Source organism: Microcaecilia unicolor, chromosome 5, assembly GCF_901765095.1.
Source record: "Microcaecilia unicolor chromosome 5, aMicUni1.1, whole genome shotgun sequence".
Classification (NCBI taxonomy): domain Eukaryota; kingdom Metazoa; phylum Chordata; class Amphibia; order Gymnophiona; family Siphonopidae; genus Microcaecilia; species Microcaecilia unicolor.
In genome coordinates this window covers 125813298-125832607 of record NC_044035.1, presented here as the reverse complement: position 1 = coordinate 125832607, position 19310 = coordinate 125813298, and the positions used below count along the sequence as shown (strand labels likewise).

At 42.5% G+C, this 19310-nt stretch overlaps 1 protein-coding gene across 1 annotated transcript in view; it reads left to right on the top strand.

Annotated features, from left to right (window-relative positions):
* Positions 1-19310, top strand: part of MAT1A (methionine adenosyltransferase 1A) — a 96350-nt gene that overhangs the window by 33868 nt on the left and 43172 nt on the right. Inside the window, exons 2-3 of the mRNA XM_030203265.1 lie at positions 1483-1560; positions 7910-8032. Coding sequence (XP_030059125.1) covers positions 1483-1560; positions 7910-8032 — 201 coding nt within the window. The remainder of the gene's footprint in view (positions 1-1482; positions 1561-7909; positions 8033-19310) is intronic.

The window sequence follows — 19310 nt, the reverse complement described above, 5'->3', positions numbered from 1 at the left end:
TAGTTCCAAAATCTTTCATTCTTTAATCCTCACTTTGCTTGTTACAAGGCTGTTTTACTGTAACATCCTCTACGTAGGCTGTACTCAGGCTTCCATCAAGAAACTCTAGTCCCTGCAGAACACAGCCATTTGGTTGCTACATCATGTCCATTGCTATGACCACGTGTCTCTGCTGCTAAAAAGGTTTCACTGGCTACATCAACCAGCACATATTATTTAAATTACTACTCCTTGTATTCAAGTCTCATAGGCGTGGCCTACCCATAATCTCTCTTCCCTCACTATTACATATTCTCCAGTTTGTCTTCTCTGTTTGCTCAGTGATCACTGTCTATTTCTACTTGGCCCGTGCTTTCTTCTTTGCTGCCCCTTCACACTGGAACTCCCTCCCCTTAGACATTCATGTAGAAACCTCGTTTAAAACTTTCAAATCAAAGTTAAAGACCTGGTTGTTCACCAAGGCATTCACCCTGGACTGAACTATCACACCGACTGCTGCTGTCCTTCCCCCTTCCCTCTCTCTTGTAGTTTAATTCCTGCCCTCTCCCTCCCCCCTCATCTTTTCTTCACCTCCCTGAATGCTTGTTCTGTCCACTTTTCTATCAATTTTGTAGTTCTTTTCCATTTCTGATTGTTTTGGATTATTATAAACCACCAAGAGCTTAGTCATGGTGGTATAACAAATTCTAATAAACCATAAACCATTTTGATCACACATGGTAGAACTGTCCTAAGATTCATTCATTTTGGAAAGAAATTCAGAAGAATATCTAAACCATTACTAATTTTCATTTCCCATTTTTATATGAAGTATTGGTGTTGAGAAGGGAAGATTATGGGGTAGTTAAGAACTCATCCTTATATTTATTTGTCATTGTTTATTAGCTGGGAGTGGATTGAGGTGGAGAATAGGCGTGTACGGTGCTAATCGGTTAGCACAGGTATATCACCGTGAGCTAACCGATTACCACTCGGTTAGCGTGTGAGCCCTTACCGCCTACAAAGTAGATATCAGTAAGTTCTCACGCGCTACTGGGAAAATTGGCGCATGGCCATTAATTCAAAAAATAGGCCTTAGCGTGCAGGAATGACCCATGTAAGCACACGCCGGTGGTGTAGCTAAGGGGGGGGGGCACCAGAGGAGCGGCAGCTCCCCCAAATGGAGTTCTGCCGGCGCCTATTTTTTTCTCAACGTGTTGCATTGAAAATGTTGGCTGGCGCTGGTGGAAGTCCGCTCTCGTGCCGCTTTTGCTCCCCCTGCGCCGTCAACCTGGCTCCGCTTCTGGCAAAGGCCACTTTTCACCACATTTGGTAAAAGGGGCCATATAGTAGAGAACACTTTTTCAGTACTTATTCAGCCTCAGTGATTTTTTTTCAAGCAGAGGTAAGAAATGGGCTTTCAAAGGAATAAAGATAAACCTTCTCCGCTCTGTTCTGCCCTTGTTTGACTAAAACGTCCAATGGTAATTTCTTCTCTTTCAGATAAAATCTGTGATCAGATCAGTGATGCGGTGCTGGATGCTCATCTGAAGCAAGATCCAGATGCCAAGGTGGCTTGTGGTAAGGAAAACACAATTTTTCTTTTTATCCTGGAGATCTCAACAGTGGTTTCATACTTTACTATCAATAAGAAATGCTACTAAGTAACTTGATCCTTATCAAGATTTGTAAAGGTTGTTTTTTAATGACTCATAAGTTCAGAAAGCCCTCAACACTTATTTTGAAATCCTGCTATCCTACTGACCTTCTGTTTGATTTGGGGGATTTCACTATATCTTTATGGACCTTACTTTATTCCTGTCTGATTGTCAGCAATTGAGTCCTTGTTATGTAAGTGCTTTGCTCTTAAAATTTGCTGCTAGAAAATGGATAAATTTTGTTTGTATAAGTTAATACACAGCCAAAATGTACCTGTATAACTTGAGAGAGGAGTCAGTGCCAGTGGCGTAGCCAGACCTGACATTTTGGCTGGGCCCAGAGCTAATATGGGTGGGCACTATATATATATATATATATATATATATATATATATATATAGGCATGAGTACTGTGCTTTACTTCTAGCATTTTTCCTCTCTCTCCCTCCTTTCATCCAGCATTTCTCCTGCTTCTCTCTCCATCTGACCAACCAGGGTCTCCCCCTTGCTTCCCTTCCTTCTCCCCAACAGCTTGTCTCTCCCCTGTCCTTTTCCATGTCCCCTCTTTCTCCCACCATCTTTCCATTCATCTTTCTCTCTGTACCCCTCTTCTATCCAGCATCCCAACTCTTCTTTCTTTCCATCCAGCTTCTCCCCTCTCACCTCCATCCAGCATGTCCCCTTTCTCTCTCTCTCCCTGGTTCTCTGGATGCACAAGGCATCCACGTCAACTTTATTCATTCAGTTGCATTCTTGAAAAGTGAATAGATGGAACTCTGGGTTGCTGCACTGGCTAGTTTTTGTCTCTGCCTTGGGTTTTTTGTTTTTCGCATTTGTATAGGCTGCACGCGGTTACCTGCATATTCCCCGGACGCAGGGCTCTAGTCAGATCCTGTAGGCCATCTCGATGTGCTCCTGCTCCACATCCTCAGGCTTCACGGTCTCCGTCCAACGCCAGGCTGCCTTCTCAAGCTGCAGCCGTGGAGCCATCTTCCGGTAACACCACTACCGCCCGCCCCGAGAGTGTAACGCCAGGCTGGGGCCGAGGCCTATGCGACACCTGCTGAAAAGCGGTCGCATGCGCCAGCCCACTTCAACAGAAGGCGACAAAGACTGCGTGAGGCAACTGAACTCCAAAGGGGCACGAGACACACACACACAGAAGCGCGGGGCCGCCACTGCAGCAGCCTTCTGGCATGCGCTGTTGGTCTGCCGGTCCTCAGCCCTCACTACAGGAAATTGACGTCAGTGGGGGCAGAGGACGGCAGAGCCGACAGCGCATGCCTGGGCCCCGCGCTTCATTTTCTTCTTTTGCTGAGTGCTCACAGAGATGTAGCGGCGGAGGATCATCTCAGCGGGAGACTTTCCCGCTTTGGCGGGAGTGCGGGAGATGACCCGCCAAAGCGGAAGTCTCCCGCTGAATGTGGAAGACAGACTTGGCAGGTGGGTGGGCGGGCCTGAGCCAAGATTGGGTGGGCCTGATGTAACAAGAAGAGTGGCTCGAGTATTAATTATATCATTTGAACTCTCCAAGAAATTAGTCGAGTCTAAACTTGACTCTACTAAGGTATTTATGTCACCTTCAGTGAAATTCACTGCTTGAGAGTGTTGAGAAATATAATAACTCTGAGAAATCATAATTTCCTCTAATTGAGATAGTTTCAACACCTCTTTAAAATATTGTTGTAGCAAAATATCTGACGACAAAAACGTATTCTGAGGAAAATTCAAAAACCTCAGGTTCCTGGAGCGTAATGAGTTTTCAAGCCTTTGTATACCAAAATTCACAGAGAGGCTATCTTTAGTCGCCATGCCCCAGCTGCCTGAAGATTAACAATTTGAGGGTCCACGTTTTGGAACTTCAATCAGCATATACTGTTTATCAATCTCCTCAAATTTCTGCACAGTATCCTGGGTGAAGTTACAGAGCTGATGCACTTGAGAAATCATGGACTCAGTCTTGGAGACGATTGCCCAAATATCTGGCAAAGTTATGTCTTGAGTAGCTTCAGGAATAGAAACATCCACCATAGCGACCAGAGAAACAAGTTTAGACTTCACAGTCAACAGGGAGGGCTCCACTGACAACCCCTAGGCTCCCACAACTTCTCCTTCCTCCATCACAAGACTAGTAGATTGAAGAGAAGTAGATAAAGAGGGAATGGGCGTAGGTGGGGGAGTCCTATCTGGCGAGCTAACTGAAGCTCCATCAGAGGAGACAAGAATATTCTGGTGACTTCCATCAGTTATAGACAAAAGATGTTTATCCATGTGCTTACCAGAGGAGGTGCTGGTGGGAGGAGAACAAGGCTGCACTGGAGGTTGATTGTTTCCCATAGGTTTCAGCTGGGCAGGGACCCAATGTGGAAGAATGATGTCATCAAGTGCACTCTCAGAACACCTTAAAGGGCAGCAACACCTATGCTTTCTTGGGACTGTGCATTCTGGTGGGAGGCGAATAAGGCCATGTTGGAGGTTGTGCCCAGAGGTTTCAGCTGGGCCGAGATCCAGTACAGGAGAGTGACGCCTTCAACTGCGCCCTCAGAACATCTTAAAGGGCAGTGATGCCTGTGCTTTCTGGGGACTGTGTGCTTACTGGAGGAGGTGCTGGTGGGAGGAGAACAAGACCGTGTTGAAAGTTGATTGTTTCCTGGAGATTTCAGCTGGGCCTGGACCCGACGCAGAAAAGTGATGTCATCAACTGCATTCTCGGAACACCTTAAAGGGCAGCGATGCCTGCGGTGCGCAGCCAAAAGGGCATGCCAGGCCCCTTGGAGCACCAAGGAGTGGCTTCTTGGTTGTTTTTCCACTAGCATGGTGGGGAAAAAGAGGAAGGCACAGTCTAAGAATGCAGCAACTGTGAGTACCCCAGTGAGGGGGCCTACCGATAAACACTTTGAAACTTTTACAGTTAGTAATGAATGTGGCTACATGTCTAGTTCTAGATATTTCTAGACGTGACCCCTGCATTGATACAACTTTACTGGTTGCCTGTTGAATTAAGTATAAGAGTTTTGATGATGGTTTTTAAACTGTTGCATGGCCTGAGTTCAGAATGCTTAACTGCTGTTTTGACTGGGCATGCGATTGTTCTCTTTCTTCATTCAGGTTCACAAAAATATTTATGCCTTCCTGTCCTTTGCATTGAGTACATCAGGCAACTAAGGAATGAGCTTTCTCATGCTATGCACCACTATTTTGGAATGTGTTACTGAACCAGCTGTGGGGTTTGCAAAGATAGTAAGAATTCCGCAAGGTTTGAAGACTTGTTTGTTCTAGCAGGCTTTTTCACTTCCCTGATGTGGAGTACGTAGTGAATGTCAGAACAGCTGACTGTGAGGAGGTGGGGAGGGGAGGAAATAGTATTGTAATTTAGTTCTAATCATAATCGTTGTTGGCTTTACTTTTATGTAGTATATGCTGTTTGTGTTTGTTATTACTCTTACTTAGTATCGGGCGAGTTCCTACCTGGACAGGTCCCACCCACCAGTTCCCCCTGAGACAATTCCCACCTAGGACAATTCTCACTGGGACAATTCCCACTTAAGGGGGACAGTTCCCACCAAGGACTCCCCCCTCCCCTGGTCATTTCCCACCCTCCCTACCCTTTTTTTTTACCAACCGTAGCTTTACTTCAATTCTTTGAAGGAGTAAACAAACATGTGGACAAAGGGGAGCCGGTTGATATTGTGTATCTGGATTTTCAAACGGCGTTTGATAAGGTACCTCATGAAAGGCTACAGAGGAAATTGGAGGGTCATGGGAAAGGAGGAAATGTCCTATTGTGGATTAAAAACTGGTTGAAGGATAGGAAACAGAGAGTGGGGTTAAATGAGCAGTATTCACAATGGAGAAGGGTAGTTAGTGGGGTTCCTCAGGGGTCAGTGCTAGGACCGCTGCTTTTTAATATATTTATAAATGATTTAGAGATGGGAGTAACCAGCGAGGTAATTAAATTTGCTGATGACACAAAGTTATTCAAAGTCGTTAACTCGCGACAGGATTGTGAAAAATTACGGAAGGACCTTATGAGACTGGGCGGCTAAATGGCAGATGACGTTTAATGTGAACAAGTGCAAGGTGATGCATGTGGGAAAAAAGAACCCGAATTATAGCTACGTCATGCAAGGTTCCACGTTAGGAGTTACGGACCAAGAAAGGGATCTGGATGTCATTGTTGATAATACACTGAAACCTTCTGCTCAGGGTGCTGCTGTGGCTAGCGAATAGAATGTTGGGTATTATTAGGAAAGGTATGGAGAACAGATGTGAGGATGTTATAGTGCCGTTGTATCGCTCCATCGTGCGACCGCACCTTGAGTATTGTGTTCAATTCTGGTCACCGCATCTCACAAAAGATATAGTAGAACTGGAAAAGGTGCCGCGAAGGGCGACAAAAACGATAGCGGTGATGGGACGACTTCCCTATGAAGAAAGACTAAGGAGGCTAGGGCTTTTCAGCTTGGAGAAGAGATGGCTGAGGGGAGACATGATAGAGGTATGTAAAATAATGAGTGGAGTGGAACAGGTGGATGTGAAGCGTCTGTTCACGCTTTCCAAAAATACTAGGACTAGGGGGCATGCGATGAAACTACATTGTAGTAAATTTAAAACAAATACGAGAAAATATTTCTTCACCCAACGTGTAATTAAACTCTGGAATTTGTTGCCGGAGAACGTAGTGAAGGCAGTTAGCTTGGCAGAGTTTAAAAAGGGGTTGGACGGTTTCCTAAAGGACAAGTCCATAGACCGCTACTAAATGGACTTGGGAAAAATCCACAATTTTGGGAATAACTTGTATAAAATGTTTGTACGTTTGGGTAGCTTGCCAGGTGCCCTTGACCTGGATTGGCCGCTGTCGGGGACAGGATGCTGGGCTCGATGGACCTTTGATCTTTTCCCAGTATGGTATTACTTATGTACTTATGCTTCTTTCTTATATCGGTCCTATAAGTCCTGGTGGTGCATTTTTAAAAATGGCATCTGGAACAAGGAGGTTAGAGCAGCATACGGATGTACACAGAGGACACATAATAAAATAACTTTTCATAGGTAGAATAGTAATTTGTCATAAATCGTAGTGTGCTATTTTGAGGGGCTAAATTAGGTTGAAACCTAGTTTGGGGGTGTGGGGGGGCATTGCCCCCCCACATGAACTGTAGTTTGTATTTATCTATTTATGTATTTACTTATTTATGACATTTTGATCCTGGATTAAACATGAATTAGGTTGAAACCTAGTTTGGGGTGTGTGGGGAGCATAGGTAGAGAAGTAAATTGTAATCAGTGTGTCATTTTGAGGGACTGAATTAGGTTCAAACCTAGTTTAGGGGTGTATGTGGTATTGCCCTTCCTCCACATGAACTGCAGTTTGTATTTATCTATTTATTTATTTATTTACTTTTTATGACAGATCCTGGATTAAACATAAATTAGGTTGAAACCTAGTTTGGGGGGTGTGGAGGGCATTGCCCCCTCTCACATGAACTGCATGTCTGGAAGGGGAAAGGGATGTGTAAAAGATAATGTTGTGGGTGAGGATGAGGGGGTACTGGCCCCCCCTCCAAGTGATCTGGAAGAGAAAAGGGAGGGAGATTACTTGCCTTGTGCATTTTGTATTTTTGGGGTTATGGGTGGGAATTATCCTCTCTGGTGTGGTGGGAATTAGTTCAGTGAGAATTGTTCTAGGTGGGAATTGTCCAGATGGGAATTGGTGGGTGGGAACTGACCTAGAACCCTCTTACTTATATTTTCTTATTGTGTACTGTGTACCGATTATTTGTTTCTATTTTGTGTTACTTTAACTCATGAATTGAAACTTGCTATAAGCCTTGATGATATGGAGGGAAATACATTTATCAATTATATAATAATCATAATAATAATATTCCAGATTAGAAAAGAGACTTCACTGTCTTACTAGGGGAGACTTCTTTAGCTGGGCCATGACAAAGTCTAGCCTTTGCACAGTAGTTTTGGTGTTCTACTGTATAAAGCTAGTTCAATAGATATATTTGCAGACTTATTGAGCATAAGCTTTGCAGGACTAGACTGCTCATCTTCAAGCACATGCCTCAATAAATCTATGGTCTGTAGGGTTCCAGCAGCCTCTGCATCACGATTGAAATTTCAGTCAGTGCCTCTTTATTCACTTAGCAAAACTACTGTAATATTATGCTGAGCCCTATAATGCCCTCCCCCACAGTTTTTGTTTTGTTTTTGTTTGTTTGCTTGTTTTTTTGCTTTAATTTCTTTCTTGGCTTTTCCTCCAGAAACTGTGTGTAAAACAGGAATGGTGTTACTCTGTGGAGAAATTACCTCTCGTGCTGTTGTGGATTATCAGCGTGTGGTTCGAGACACAATAAGACACATTGGATATGACGATTCAGCCAAAGGTGGGTGGAGCGTCCTTTTACAACTTCTAGACTTTTATGACTGATATCCGAAGTTGTAGAACAGGTACTGTTGTAGCACGTCACAGCTTGCTGGTCCATGGGTACGCTAGTTTTACAAACATTTGTTGAATGGTCAAGTGAGGTTTATTTTTTTTTACTTCCAGTAGAAAAAAGTATTTTCTCCTATTCTTCACATGTAAACCAAAATTAAAGCGGGAATAGAGGATATGGTTATGACCCATAGCTTCCCATGATTTTCCAGTCACAGTAATTGTTGCAGAATTTGGCAATTGTTACAGAATTTTCTGCTTTTTTCAACAGAATTTGTCAACCAAAGCGTATTTCTCTTGCAGGCCACATTATACTCCTAGTCAGCTGGCCTTCTGTCCCTGGACCACTGCATGTTTACTCTCATCCTTGGCTGCTTAATACAGATCTGTACTGAGCTTGAATTGCGCCCTGTGTGACACACACTTTGGTGTCACTGCTCCACCCACTGCGCCGTGCTCAAGAAGAAGAGACAATGGACAGGGAGTAGTTTGGGGTGCTCCTGCCTCCCTTGCATCCTTCGTGGTTACATCACTCACATCCCTTAGTATGACCCTGGCTTGATACTTTTAGCTCTTCACATATCTCATAATAGAAACATAGAAACATGACGGCAGATAAAGGCCAATTGGCCCATCCAGTCTGCCCATCCTCAGCATCTACTATCTCCTCCTCTCCCTGAGCGATCCCACGTGCCTGTCCCATGCTTGAATTCAGATACAGTCCTTGTCTCCATCACCTCCACTGGGAGGCTATTCCATGCATTCACTAACTTTTCCTTAGAATATTCCTGAGCCTATAACCTTGTAAATTCATCTTATGCCCTCTCATTCCAGAGTTTTCCTTCATTTGAAAAAGGCTCACCTCTTGTAGTGTACATTAATGCCAGAGAGATATTTAAACGTCTCTATCATATCCCCCTTCTCTTGCCTTTCTTCCAGAGTATTGAGATCTATAAGTCTGTTCCCCATATGCTTTATCCAACACTGTGCACAATACTTCATATACTCTTGTGGTGCAAACACAATGAATATATGCAGACTTAGCACCTGAAAGTTTTGTTTAAAGGTTTTTTTTTTTTAATTTTTATGTATATATTTAGGAGGAAAAAAGACCTCAGAAGCCCACCGTGCTCAGTGCCACAGTACAGACAATTTTAAGAACCAAATAGGTACTCTGCTCAATCATTGGTCAAAAAACCTCCATTTTTAAACTTTTTTCTTTGCAATTAAAATGTCAAATAGAAATCAACTCTTCAAGCACAAATAACCAGCACTTAACTTCTTGCAGCAATCCCGATGGGGATCTGTTTCGCCACCGACTTTTTCAAGGGACCTGACTGCTTGTGTCTTGTGCTCATATACGATCTGGAAAACAAAAACATCGTGAGACCACCACAGTACAAAATTATATAGCTAGACTTGAGCAAAAACCATACCTGCCATTATTTTAGCAGCATTTTTTGACAAAATCATTTTCAAAATGGCGCCTAACTTATACAGAGACGGCGATCTGGCTTCAGCCAATCAAAACACTGATGCTTCATTTATGTTGTTCAAAAAGCTTTATTGAACAACCAATGCTGTCTTGCAAAAGTCAATGGTGCTTCACAACAATCAATGCTATTATATAAAGATCAGTGCTGTTTTCTAAAATCAAAGTTGTATTACAAAAACACTTTCCATTCCACTGAGGTATTCAGACCTTTGGGTTCTAAAATTTTAAGACAGTGGATCCAGCGCTGCTGTCTCTTTGTTAATAGTCTATCCACGTCCCCTCCTCGCATAGATGTTCTCACTTGCTCTACCACACAGCATCTCAGATCTCCAAACACATGTTTTGTTCTAACACAATGCTTTACTAACGGGGCTCCTGTTTTTTGTCTAGAAATGCAGGACTTGTGTTTGACCATTCTAGTGTGGAGTAGTCTTGCGGTCTTCCCCACATATAGTTTATTGCAAGGGCACCTTAACAAATAAACCACATTCCTTGATTCACAAGAGGTAAACTATATATTTTAGAGTCTATGGGGTTGATGAATTCTGAACATTCTAGAGTGATATCACAGGTGCTGCAATGTCCGCACTTAAAATGTCTTTTTCTTGCAGACATAACAGGATCACTGGACGGAAGATCAGCTGGACTTAATAGGTCCTTCAAATTACGTCCTCTAGAGAAGGCTAACCGTAACCGGTGATCCTCAAACAGCGGGTGCGTTTTCATAATATCCCAATTTCTTCTGATAATTTTTGCCACTTCCTCCCCCCATCACATAGCGCACAACAAAAGTATCCACTTTATCGTCTTCTGATGTTGATCTCCCTGTGTCTTGCAACAATAAGTCTCTATTGCTATATTTAGCACGGAAATATGCTTTTTTAACCACTGAAGATGGGTAGCCTCTCTTAACCAGAGACTTTTCTGATTTTTTTGGGCTTGAATCTTGAAATCAAGTTCGTCAACACAAACTCTACGAAATCTAAGAAATTGGGAGTATGGTAAACTGTCTTTTAATTGACGTGGGTGGCAACTTCCATATTGAAGGAGGTTGTCCCTGTCGGTGGTTTTTAAAAAAATTTAGTTTGGAAATTATTATCCTTTCGTGCCACTTCTACATCTAAAAAATGAATATTAGACCTTGAGCTCTTATGTGTAAATTGTATAGCGCGATCACAGCTGTTCAGCCATAATACAAATTCCACTAAGGAATCTTCATCCTCTATCCAGATCAAAAAAATATCGTCTATGAATCTTTTCCTGAAAAAAATAGACTCAAACTGTGGAGACTGGTGTAACCATTTCTTCTCAAACTTTGCCATACGCAAATTGGCAATATTTGGAGCGAAAGTCTCAGTCCGCCCCTACCAACAGCAGCAGGAGATAATGTCTTATTAACACATCTCCTGCTGCTGATGAAGGGAGAGGCTGCTAAGTGGGAGTTCTTGGCTCCCCAGTGGGCGTGTGGGAGATGACCCATGAAAGCGGGAGTCTCCCACTGAGTGCAGGAGACTTGGCCGATCTGAAATGGCTTGACTTTCTAGAATTTCTGATATAAAGCAGAATTCGTAGTTACATCAGTGGTGACAAGCTGTTAATGTCCTGCTACGGCATTGGGAAGACAGGCTAAATATTGAAACATAAATAAATGAAGCCTCTACCAATATGCTTGGCAGTTTGGATGAGGTTCTTATTTTGGAAGACATTGTTTGGCATTTCTGATAAAACCAGAATTCATGGTGCTAGGTTCTGATGCTGCAAAGCAACCTTTACCATGATGCTTCCAGAGCCACAGTTTGACAGTTATTGTGTCTGGAAAGTTCAGTTTTGGTCTCAGCTGTTCGGAGAACATTATTTTATAAGTCTCGTGGTAAATTATTGAGATTGCTGTGTTAGTCCGCTATATTGAGATAAAATAAAAGAAGAAAAGAAAAAAAGATGATACCTTTTTTTTACTGGACTAACTTAATACATTTTTTTTGACTAGCTATCAAAGGCCAGAACCTTCTTCCTCAGATCAGGACAAGATGAGCAAAAGATGACAATATTGGAATATATACTCATCACATGTAAAAAAAAAGTCCATTATACACAGCCAAGCCACATAATACCACTGTATATGCTCTGACCCAGGAGACAGAGATAAATATCTCAAAATGCTGACTGAATCCTGCAAACAGAAAGGCTACAACATCAAAATAATCTCCATGAAGATTCCCTCTTCACTTAAAACAGCCAGGGAAAACCTATTGCTGGAAATTGGGCAAAAACTTTAAGAGCCTAATTTAGGTACATAATTTAGGTACTCAACTTCTTTTTAATATAGAGCTTCTAAATTTAAGCTCCTGAGTTAGGTTCCTAAATTTGTTCCCTATTTTCCATCAAACATAGGTGTCTAAGGGGCTCTTTTACTAAACTGTGTTAAATATGCACAGGTTTTACTCTGTATTAGTTGTTAGCTTGTAGCAGTAATAATGTCTTACTCTGCATTAAAACCAAGAGCGTAGAACCAAACCAATTCTAGTTACTTTACTTAGGCGGGAAACAGACATGACTGGGTTAGGTTGGAGGTGTGGCTGGTTGTGAAAGTTAGGGTGAGGAATGGTATTGTGTTCTATCTATCACGACTGCCACTAGCACGGTTGCACTTACTGGCACCTCAAAAGTGGCTGCTGTCATACAAGGTGCAGTGACACTTTTCCTACACCCCACCTCACGATGTCAGCTGATCAGTTGGCTGTTCCTTTGTTCTCTTTGTGGATTTACTTGCATACATAAAGGAATTCAAGCCTATCACCTTCTTCTCAGAGAAAGTTGATTGTGACCCCTGAGGCAGGCGCTTTGGCGCCGAAACACGGACCGTGTCGGGTTCTTGATATTGATATGAATATTCTGAATAAACTGTTTTTTGAGATTATCTCCCTATTGGTTTGCGCATTTGTCAGCCTCTACTTTTGCTGTTTTGCTTAGCCCTCACCATTAAAACATCCCCTCAAATCTAATCTCCCCTATACATGCATTCCTCCCTTGAGGCTCCCACATACATCCACCAGCCCTGTTCTGCCCCCATCTTAAAATGCTGCCCTTGAAGAAAACTTCCTTCCCCTAAAGAGCCTGCCCTTTTTCCACCACCCCAAACTGCTTCCCACCCCAGGGGGTCTCCATCAATAGCTCAGGGGTCCCTGTCAGGAGTAGTTCCCCTCTGCTCCAGCCTGGGCTCCAAATTGGCCACCAAGTCTTGCAGTACTTCCTCTAGGGGGCATTTTTCCATATCCTGGTGGTATGGGACCGATGGAGAGCTTCGAGGGGATTGGATATATAGAGGCCTTTTGGGGATACATATGTAGGGGGGATTGATGTGGGAGAGTGTCTCAGATGGGGGTGTTGGGAGGGGGAATTGAATGTCGGGGGTGCACTGCTGTGGTTGTGCTTTGTGTTAATTATTTATTTATTTTTGAGTGGGCCCTAGACCTTATTACCTGTAGTGGAAGATAGTGAACTTATTCTGCACTGTGCACTGGTTTTTGCAAGTAACATATAGTAAGTGCAAAACCTTTCTGCACTTCAGTAGTAGAGTAAAAGAGCTTCCAGATTTTCTGCTGAAAACTCGCCAAAATTTAGGAACTTAAGCTTTGTTCCTAAATTTATGTCTGCCATTCCTTTGTCTCGACTTATGAGCCTAATTTGGGTGTCTAGTGCTGAAAATCAGTGCTAAACCCCTAATTTCCTTGGCTTAAATCTGCCTTTGTTGCCACCCTCTTTTAGGCATCTATATTTATTTGTTTCAAGGGTTCTAACCCACCTATCTTATCAAACATTAACAAAATTATAATAATGTAAGAACTTCTTATAAACAGACATTTACAATAAAGCCCTAAAAGCATTGGTAAAGAGATATGTTCCCTCTAAGCTGAGTGGGAGTCCTCTTCGTACAGTCCTGCCAGTGGTTGGCGCTGTTTCACTATCACATTTTCAATAGTGAGGGACAGGCCAGCTCTGCAGGATTCTAGAGGACCTGCCTGTCCCTAATGATTGAAAACACAATATTGAAGCACCGCCCCCCCACTGGCAACAATGCGGTTGGAGGACTCCCGCTCCGCTTTCAGGGAACAGTACTGCTAAGATGAATTCCTTTCATGAGGGATAATACAAATAGTTGATGATTTGAACAAAATATATGCACAATATCCTGAAGCACAAATAGATCTGTATACCCCCTCATTCTATAACAGGTCACCTAATTTAAGCACTATATGACTCATAAAATTTCATAGAATACTGCCGTTCACATGAGTATGTGCACACTCCATGCATAATGCAGATGGTAATGCAGAAGAGTTTGAGCTGTTTGGCTGGGTTCACATCAGGCTCTGCAACTTAGATTAAATAACTACATTTTCTGCTTACAGTATTTACAACTCAAACTTTTATTGACTTCTGCTCAGTCTGTGTTGAGGCACCAGTCCTCAGTTTTACTCGGAACTTCTTCCATTTATTTTTGGCTGGAGAAAGGAAATTTTATCTCCCCTAAATAACTCTCCTCATGCACTGAGATTAGAGCTGGATCCTTATTTACATCTATCCTTCCTCTGGGACAATAAAGAAAAAGCCTACAGCATCCTGCATCAATTGGACCATCCAAAGATATCAGAACCAGAAACTCTAAAGTTCATACCTGCAATCCGTGAGTTAAAAAATGTATTTTAACTACATAATCTACTTCTATAACTCTGAATCTTTTAGAGTCCTTAAAACTAAAGGAAACCTATGCACTGTCTCCAAGAATTTCACATAGAAGTGCTAAGTGCAGCCATTTTTTTCTCTATTTGATGGAAGACTTTGATCTCACAGGCCTGGTCTGAATTTACAACTTTAAAAGGTCTGTTCTTTCAGCTATTAAAGCCTTAACCCTGCAACTAGGAAGACTGTTGATCTACAGGGTGCAATCCAAAGAGTGGATTGCAGCGCCACCCAGTGAAATTTTGCCTAACTAGCTTCTGACACAAAAATGTGTCATACAAGCATCCCAGTGGTGTGTGGGAGAGGAAACCATAACCCCCACAAACCAAAGAGAAGGCAAAAGTGCAAGAGGTCAAACACCTACATAACAGTACTTAAAAGATCACCTCATTGTCACACCAAAGATACTCATAGCACCCCCAGACCACCCTTGGGAACTATAGGACTGGTGAATGCCAGATCAGCTGCAAAGAAATCCTCTATGACGCCATAAATGAACAGCATCTTGACATCCTAGGAATAAGTGAAACCTGGCTAGATGAAAGTGGGGGTTTACCACTGGCTGAACTATGCCCAACAGGTTTCAACATCCAACATCAACCAAGACCAGGAAGACAGGGTGGAGGGGTAGCAGTCTTGATTTAGGACACAATCAAACTGCGCAGAATATCCACCCCCCAGCTATATGGATCAGAATCTCTTTTAATCCAACTTGAAAAGGAGAAGCCAATCTGGCTGCTCATGGTATACAGAGCACCTCGTAACAACACATTATGTGTGCAAGAACTCCTAGAACTGATTACTCAAGTGACCCTGAATTACCCTAGGTTGGTGATCATGGGAGACTTCAATCTACACATCAAACCCCAGATACCACCACAGTTGCCTTTCTGGACACGATGACAGCACTAGGATTTACACAGGTGATCAATTCTCCAACCCATGAAAAGGGTCACATACTAGACCTGGTATTCTACAAAGAGGTGGATATGCCAGAATTCTGGGATAACAGTATTGAAATAACACCCCTATCATGGTCAGACCATTTTCTAATTAAATTCTCCCTAAGTGACCACCTGAAACAAATGGCACCTCCCAGAGTTTGGAAGGAGATCAGAGACAAAAAAAAGCGGATCGCTGAGAATTTCCTAGAGGCCTTTGACTATCCACATGTAGATGAAAAGACAACAGTGTCAGAAGAAGTTGACATCTGGAATGCACACTTAGCCAAGACCTCAGAGAAAACAGCACCACTAAAAAAGGTCTTATGCCCCACCCACAAACGCTCACCTTGGTTTTCTCCAGAACTTTGGATCCTTAAACGCGAAGGACGAAAACTGGAAAGGAGATGGCGCAAATCTCACCTGGATGAAGACAGGCTAAACTGCAGGAAGCACATGGCAAAGTACCGCCAAGCCTTAACAGCAACCAAAAAACAGTATTTCTCTCAATACATTGCACAGGCTGCCAATTCAACCAAGCAGCTGTTCAGTATAGTAAACAGCCTACTGCAACCCCCACAACAAAACCAGCCTCCCCAGTCTAAACTGAACTGCAATGATTTTGCTGCATACTTTGCCAACAAAATTAAAAGTCTCCACCAGGATTTACAGACAGTCCCACCCAATGTCCAAAAAGTCAACCAGGGGTGCACAAACTCGCCTCCTCCTAACAGAGACAGATGGAACACTTTTAACCTAATGACAGAGGAGAGCCTTGACAAACTCCTAAGAGACCTTCGACCAACTATCTACTCCCTTGATCCCTGCCCATCAAAGATAGTACAGCAGGCAAGTATGGGCCTTATAGAAGACTCCACAAAAATTGTGAACACCTCTCTTTCTAATGGGCAACTACCAACAGCATTTAAAAGGGCAGTGGTTCGCCCTCTGCTGAAGAAAAAGTACATAAGTACATAAGTAATGCCACACTGGGAAAAGACCAAAGGTCCATCGAGCCCAGCATCCTGTCCACGACAGCGGCCAATCCAGGCCAAGGGCACCTGGCAAGCTTCCCAAACGTACATTCTATACATGCTATTTCTGGAATTGTGGATTTTTCCCAAGTCCATTTAGTAGTGGTTTATGGACTTGTCCTTTAGAAAACCGTCTAACCCTTTTTAAAACTCTGTCAAGCTAACCGCCTTCACTACGTTCTCCAGCAACGAATTCCAGAGTTTAATTATGCATTGGGTGAAACAACCTTGACCAGGACAAACTTGAAAGTTACAGGCCAGTATCCAACATCCTGTTCCTAGGGAAACTCATAGATCAAACAGTCTGTGTTCTACTTAATGAATGGCTAGAAAAGAGTAACTGGCTAGATCCATGTCAATCTGGAGTCAGACCCGGTTATGGAACAGAAACGGTCCTCGTGTCCCTGCTAGATGATCTTCACAGAAACCGAGACAAGGGATTCGCCTTGATGTTAGTACTTCTAGATTTCTCATCAGCTTTTGACACTGTGGATCATGATATCTTGCTAGCATGACTGAAAGAAACAGGTATAAATGCTACAGTACTTGCCTGGTTCAGATCCTATCTATCAGACAGGCAACAATCCATAATGTTTGGCAGCAACTCATCACCACCATGGACACTGACTTGCGGGGTACCACAAGGATCGATACTGTCACCTATTCTGTTAAATATCTACCGCAAGCCACTAGTTGAGCTGATTCAGTCAATGGACACTCAGTTCTACATCTATGCGGATGATGTGCAGCTACTCATACCCATTGAACCTGACTTTCCTACAGCCTTGAATAAACTGATTACTTGTCTAACATCAATTCAAGAATGGGCTAAACACAACAAACTTTGCCTGAACCCAAGTAAAACCGAGCTTCTCTGGGTCCCTAACACAAGTGGATATACATACCTGACATCAAAATCCCTTTTGGGAAGTATGAACTCCCCCTCAAATCACAAGTCAGGAACCTTGGAATACAGTTAGATTCAACACTTACTCTGATTCCTCAAATCCAAGCAACTTTCAAGAGCTGCTTCTACTATTTGCGACAGCTACGCTGCCTCTCTCCTTACATCGAGAAGGTAAATCTTATCCCAGTTATGCATCATGGTAACATCAAGACTGGATTACTGCAATGCATTATACAATGGTCTGACTACAAAGGGCCTGCACCAGCTCCAGTTGATTCAGAATGCAGCAGCAAGACTCATAGAAGGTTGCAAGTGGCGTGACCACATCACACCATTTTTGCAAAAACTTCATTGATTACCAGTACAATACAGGGCTAAATTTAAAACTCTATGCCTGATCTTCAAGGCCCTGAAAGGAAATGGCCCCCGAGTATCTGAAGAATAGGATGATCCTCCACACACCGCCAAGGACACTAAGGTCCTCTCAAGGACTTAGGGTTACCATATGGCTCCAGAAAAAGGAGGACGGATTGAGCCAGCCGGGTTTTACTTCCATTGCTTTCAATCCATCCTCCTTTTTCTGGAGCCATATGGTAACCCTACAAGGACTTTCACTAACTACACCCTCTCCAAAAGACATTACACGATGTGATACCCACAAGCGAGCCTTCTCTGGAGTAGCCCCCACACTCTGGAATACATTGCCTGAAAGGCTCCGCTTAACACAAGACTATCTGTAGTTCAGGAAGCAGGTGAAAGCTTGGCTCTTCAACGAAGCCTTTAATGGAAGAAGTAAATAAACTTGTTAGTCTCACTCACACACACAAGGATCACTCGGGCTGCACATACTGCAGCAAGACATGTTTATCCACGCCTAGCCTAACTGAGATAATATTTAACCATCTCTCTGACCTCATGTGCAACTTTCTTCGAATCAGTCAGCTTACTTTCAAATTCTTCCTACTTTCTTACTTATCTATATGTTACATCTTTGCCTTAACCTTGACTACTAATTATAATGTTCTATTACGTATTGTGTTGTCATTGCAGGTAGTATACCATGCCATATTTTGTATTGTTACTTGAATATTTTTACTGCTGCAATTGCCTATTGCTCATGTTTTATATATTCTTACTGTACACTGCCTTGAGTGAATTCCTTCAAAAAGGCGGTAAATAAATCCTAATAAATAAATAAATGGCAGTAGCACACCTAACTACTGTTCTGAAATTACACACAGGAGAGGAGCATGGGCATGTCATAGGCGTGGTCAACATTTGTGTGAGCTACATATAGAATACTGTAAGTTACGCGTGTAAGTGCCACATGGAGATATGCTCATTTATGCCAACCAGTTATGCATGTATGTATTCTCATAGAATAGTCTTTACTGCCCACACAAATATGCCACCTAAATGTTGCAATTACCTCCTTTGGGGGTAATTTTATACGTCATTTTTATATGTATGTGGCAATATTTTATTGTTATTTATTTGTTGACTTTTTTTTATCCCACATTATCCCGAGATATTCTCAGGTTTATTGTGGCTTACATGACAATAACAAATTGAAGAGTACAATTTAAGGTATATTGACATTCATGAAATGCATCTAGCAATTAAGATTAAGGGCCCTGTTTGCTAAGTAGCACTAAGGGCGTGCTAGCGTTTTTAGCACGTGCTAAATGCTAAAGTCACCCATAGAAACATATGGGTGACTCTAGCATTTAGCATGCATTAATTTTAGCACACACTAAAAGTGCTAGCACACTTTAGTAAACAGGATCCCAAGAGGCATATTTTCAAAGCACTTTGGGAGGCTAAGTTCCATATGTTTCTATGGAACTTTGGGAGGCTAAGTGCTTTGAAAATAAGCCTCTATATCTCCTAGTATATAGTGCTCAGCAAAGAATTTGTGTGTCTGAGGAATATTAAATTGTCTTTAATTAACACAGAGTTATGTAGTGTAAGAAACGTGAACAGTTGATTAAGTACTATCCAGTCAAGGATTCAGTAGCAGAACAATAGAAGTTTGTTAAAAGTTTGAATGTATTGAGTTGGAACATTCATATATGCTTGGAAAATGGCTCTTATAGCCGAGTTACAAAAAG